The following is a 5677-nucleotide window of genomic DNA, read 5'->3' on the forward strand; positions in this document are numbered from 1 at the left end:
AGTTTTTTTGTTGTGAGAGTAAGTGATCCAATTTTGATGTGCCCGAGTTTAGCATCCTTAAATTCTTCTGGGTCTGCTCCAATTTGAGTCTAGTCTCAGCAAGCTTTCCTTGATGCTTTGTTGTCAAGATTTCATAATTTGTTGCAGCTTTCTTCAACTCATCTCTTTCCTTTGTTAAGACATCAACTTCATCTTCAAGTGATTTGTTTCGTTTGCAAACAACAAGCCATTTACTGTACATCTTCTTATAAGCCTCCTAAATCTTCCCAAGGCTTAAGTCATCATCGTCACTGTCATCTTCAGTTTCATCCCCAAAATCTGTATCATCAACAATTCCACCAGAGGTTGTTGCAGACGCTGTTGCAACAGACTCTGTAACAACATTATCAGTGAAAAATAAATTTTTATCTGAGAATTCATTTCTTACAGTGAAAGCCACATAATTGCTGGTGTGATCATCTGCATAAATCTCAATCAAGAATCAATCAAATCAATTTTTCATCTTTGAATCAATGGTTGACTTAGAAAAATAGAAACTAAAACAAGTTTCTGGATTTCTTGAAACTTGCCAAAAGAAACTTGCCAGCTACATAGATATTTCTAAATGCAATCATCCCAGCAAAACATTCTCAAAATAATGTCAATCAAATCCGATTACAATCAATACACAAATTGGGAAACAAATCCCAACAAATATTATGGATTCTTCCGTTATTAACAGGCTACCAATACATATTGTAGGGGAAATTCTTGCTCGCCTTGCTACATCGTCCATGACATATAATATATGATTATATATATTATTTGTTGTGTTCTTCTTTTAAGCTGTTCAGTCAGCTTCCAGCCACCCAATCAATCATGTTGATCCTAACCTACAGATTATAACGGAGGTATATATGATTATTTAAACATATAATATTTTTTTATACGAAAATGTAATGATATTCAATGACAAATTGAAGTTTTTATTTTTTATTTTTTTTTTTGTGGAACGAACTGAAGTTTCAAATTTAACGAATTTAAAAACGATATCTAAAAGGGGGAAAAAGATCATGATATCTGAAAAGGAGAAAAAGATCGTAACGGCGTCAAAATTATCAATAAACGACAATAACATAAATGCGATAACAATCAACGTATCCTTGATAAAACGACAAAAACCATAGAAAACGACTTCGATCCAAAACATGAACAAGAAAACTTAAACTAACAATGCTATAAAAAAAAAAAAAAAAATGCTATAAAAAAAAAAAAAAAAAAAAAACTAACAATGAAATCAAGATAAAAAACAACATTATCCTCATAAAATGACGTCATCAAGATAAAGGAAACCCTATAGAGCACATAACGACAACTACTTGTAACTGAATTTTATGTTCGATTATTTGCCTCCCTCTCTTTCTCAAACAGTTCTCTATAACTTCTCAAATTGTACTAAGAAAAAAAAAATTCAAATCGATCCAAATAGATTGCAAACTCAACAGATCGTTCAAATTAACAATATTGGTCCAGCTAGCTCCCTACGTATCTGTCAAAAACATATTTAAGTATTGATCTAAACAAGGCAATTAGTCCCTTTAAAAGCCAGCAATTATGCAAATACGTTGTGCCGTCCATAAGAAAACATCCACACAACAAATTACTGCCTAAGAAATAAACTCACTAATAGAAGGGATATGGCAGAGGAGATGAAGGTTGAAATCATTGGAAAAGAAACCATAAAACCATCTTCTCCAACTCCATCTCACCTTAAAATCTTCAACCTCTCTTTTCTCGATCAGATTATTCCTGCAGTTTACACTTCGCTTGTTCTTTTCTACCCAAACAACATTAATATCATCACATCCGGCCAAATATCTGACCACCTGAAGAAATCTCTATCTGAAGCCTTAACTCTTTTCTACCCGCTCGCGGGGAGAGTCAAGGACAACACCGTCATTGAATGCCGCGACGACGGAGCTCAGTACGTCGAAGCGAAATTCAACGGCCTCCTCTCAACCTTTCTAGGTCAGCAACACAAAGACGAGGCACTCATAAGGCAGTTCCTTCCTGCTGAGATCGAATCGCGGGAAGCAGGCACATGGCCTTTGTGGCTTGTTCAAGCCACTTTCTTCAACTGCGGCGGAGTGGCAATAGGCATATGTGTGTCGCACAAGCTCGCCGACGCAGCCACGCTGAGCATAGTGTTGAAGACTTTGGCTGGCACTGCGGTTCCGGATTTTGAAGCCGCGGCTTCCTACTACTGTCCCGGAGATACCTTCTCGTTTGCGCCTGCTCCTGCAACGGAGCTGAAAAGGGTGGAAGGCGTGGCGAAGCGATACGTGTTCGATAAATCAAAGATTGCCGCTCTTAAGGCCAAATTCGCCAGTGACAGCGTCAAGCAACCTACTAGGGTTGAAGTAGTCACCGCCCTCGTTTTTAGATGCCTGATGGAAGCTTCAATATCAACCACAGGATCTTCCACAGATCCGGTGAAGCCACGGTACTCTCACTTGACACAAGCTGCTAACATACGAAACAGAGTTGAGCCGCCATTTTCGCCTAATTCCGTTGGAAATCTCGTGGCGTACATCGCCTTGCAGGCGGAGAATGAGACTTACGAGAACAGTAGCGAGCCACTTGAACATCAACTGCAGGATTTGGTGGCCAAACTTAGGCAAGGAATCGAAGACTTCACCGAGAACAAAGCGAAGAGGTTCCGAGGGGAAGATGGATTCCGAGCTGTCGTTGAGTATTTAGGAGAACTGCAATTAAATTCAAGGAATGATATGCAATACTTTGTGTTTACCAGTTGGTGCAACTTTGGATTCTACGAGGTTGACTTGGGTTTGGGAAAGCCAATTTGTGTGACTGTCCCAAGTAGCTCCTATGAGAATGCGATCATCTTGACGGATACCATAGATGGTGATGGAGTGGAGATTCTCTTGACATTGAGTAAAGAAAATATGGCGTTATTTGAGAATCACCTAGAGAGATTCTTACATTATCTTCTTGTCCATTAAAAGGGAAATAGTACTCTTCAATAGTTCTTAATATGTTGTTGTTTTTGCTTTCTTGTGACATCTTACATAGTATTGTCTTTTTTAATTACATATATCATTAATAAGCGACATATGGAAGTTTGCTCTTTTTTCCACTAATTTCTCTTCCTCTTCTTCCTTTTCTATTTTCGTTGCTTCATAGAGTTTGAAATCGTTGAGTGAGACTGCAACTTAAAACTGTAAATTATTGTAAAAAGTTGAATTATGTTGGACCAAAAAAAAGAACACCTTCCAAAAGCGGTGGTTTGTTCACAAATCCTCCTTCTCTCAAGATATTCATTCCTGCAAAATCAACCAGTACACCAGGACTTCACCGAAATACACGTCAGTGACCTGCTCTGATACCAATTGTTAGTACCGGTTTTAGTCTTTTAATAAATTATAAGACAATATGAATAATGTAGAGACATAAACTAAAAGAACACGAGAGAAATGGTATCGCGGTTCGGTAACACCCTACTCCGCGGGGCCACGCCCAGATGATGAACAATCCACTAAGAACTCTTTTACAATTCAATTGGACTTAATCTACCCGAGACTCCCTCTCTAAGAAGACGCCTATGAACTTGCAATTTTCCAATAGACTTGAACAACGAGATCCCCTTGACTTTTTAACATTGGAATCACTCCAACAAAGTTTTTCTCCCGAAAAACTCTCAAATCATCTCACTCAATACAAGTGCTCACCCCTGTCTCACAACCCAGTAAAAACTCATCAAGAGACCTCCAATTACTCCAGAGACTCTTTCAATAAATAAGCAAGCTGTGAATAGCTTGACACATCTTCAATTAATTCGCTGAACCACATCTGTGGCAGATCCTGTTGCAACAACACTGCAACATAGCTGTTACGGCCAACTTTCTCAAAACCAGACGAATCAATCTTCTTTAATTCTGAAATCTTCTCAAAATTGATAAACGAACCTGGACACGTTCTTAGGCAACATAAGAAGATCATCCAGCTATGAAATCTCAATCAAAAATCAATCAAATCAATTTTCCATCTTTAAATCAATGGATGACTTAGAAAAATAGAAACTAAAACAAGTTTCTGGATTTTTTGAAACTTGCCAAAAGAAACTTGCCAGCTACATAGATATTTCCAAATGCAATCATCCCAGCAAAACATTCTCAAAATAATGTCAATCAAATCCGATTACAATCAATACACAAATTGGAAGCTTCAATATCAACCACAGGATCTTCCACAGATCCGGTGAAGCCACGGTACTCTCACTTGACACAAGCTGCTAACATACGAAACAGAGTTGAGCCGCCATTTTCGCCTAATTCCGTTGGAAATCTCGTGGCGTACATCGCCTTGCAGGCGGAGAATGAGACTTACGAGAACAGTAGCGAGCCACTTGAACATCAACTGCAGGATTTGGTGGCCAAACTTAGGCAAGGAATCGAAGACTTCACCGAGAACAAAGCGAAGAGGTTCCGAGGGGAAGATGGATTCCGAGCTGTCGTTGAGTATTTAGGAGAACTGCAATTAAATTCAAGGAATGATATGCAATACTTTGTGTTTACCAGTTGGTGCAACTTTGGATTCTACGAGGTTGACTTGGGTTTGGGAAAGCCAATTTGTGTGACTGTCCCAAGTAGCTCCTATGAGAATGCGATCATCTTGACGGATACCATAGATGGTGATGGAGTGGAGATTCTCTTGACATTGAGTAAAGAAAATATGGCGTTATTTGAGAATCACCTAGAGAGATTCTTACATTATCTTCTTGTCCATTAAAAGGGAAATAGTACTCTTCAATAGTTCTTAATATGTTGTTGTTTTTGCTTTCTTGTGACATCTTACATAGTATTGTCTTTTTTAATTACATATATCATTAATAAGCGACATATGGAAGTTTGCTCTTTTTTCCACTAATTTCTCTTCCTCTTCTTCCTTTTCTATTTTCGTTGCTTCATAGAGTTTGAAATCGTTGAGTGAGACTGCAACTTAAAACTGTAAATTATTGTAAAAAGTTGAATTATGTTGGACCAAAAAAAAGAAAAAAAGAAAAAAAAGAAACTAACCAAACAAAATAGGGCGGAGCCGGAGAGGAGACAGAAAGGCTGGCCTTAAATTTAATGCCTTTAAATTTCGTATATATATGGCAGCAGACGGACTTATACAAGCTCTTTCTTTGCCGTTTGTCAGAATATGTTCCTTAGTATTCAAAAAAATATAGTGGTAGCTGTCGTTGTTATTATATTTTTTTTTAGATTTGTTATTATTATCATTATTATTAAATTTTCAAGATTTTTTGTCTTTATTAGCATAATCAAGGATATGTTTTTCCTATTTCTGTCATCATAATTATTAAGAAGAGATGCAGCAAAATTTCTAATAAATGAATGATATAAAGACTTTTCCTTTCTTCTTACATGTGTCACTATAACAAGGCACAGCTGCCGGCCATGATCTTGAGCCTGTATACAAAAATTTCCAGGAACAAAAAGTTTCCAAATTTCTCAAAATACCGAATTTCTTTAATTCCTTTATTCCAAATTCCTTAATCCAAAAAAATCAAAATAATATGAATAAAATAATCCAAAAATATTCAATATATTTTGATTAAAAGTTTGATCACCGAAAATTTATGTGATTATCAATAAACATACTTTTCTCAACAAAA

The 5677-nt window shown here is 37.0% G+C and overlaps 1 protein-coding gene across 1 annotated transcript; it reads left to right on the top strand.

The window, feature by feature from the left end:
- The first annotated feature begins 1676 nt into the window (after positions 1-1676).
- LOC21410208 (BAHD acyltransferase BIA1) lies at positions 1677-4788 on the top strand. The gene is made up of 2 exons (XM_010101986.2): positions 1677-2993; positions 4138-4788. Exons 1-2 carry the CDS (start codon positions 1677-1679, stop codon positions 4786-4788), a joined length of 1968 nt encoding a protein of 655 aa, XP_010100288.2.
- Positions 4789-5677: the final 889 nt, after the last annotated feature.

Source organism: Morus notabilis, unplaced genomic scaffold (genome assembly GCF_000414095.1).
Source record: "Morus notabilis unplaced genomic scaffold, ASM41409v2 Scaffold99, whole genome shotgun sequence".
Taxonomy (NCBI): Eukaryota; Viridiplantae; Streptophyta; class Magnoliopsida; order Rosales; family Moraceae; genus Morus; species Morus notabilis.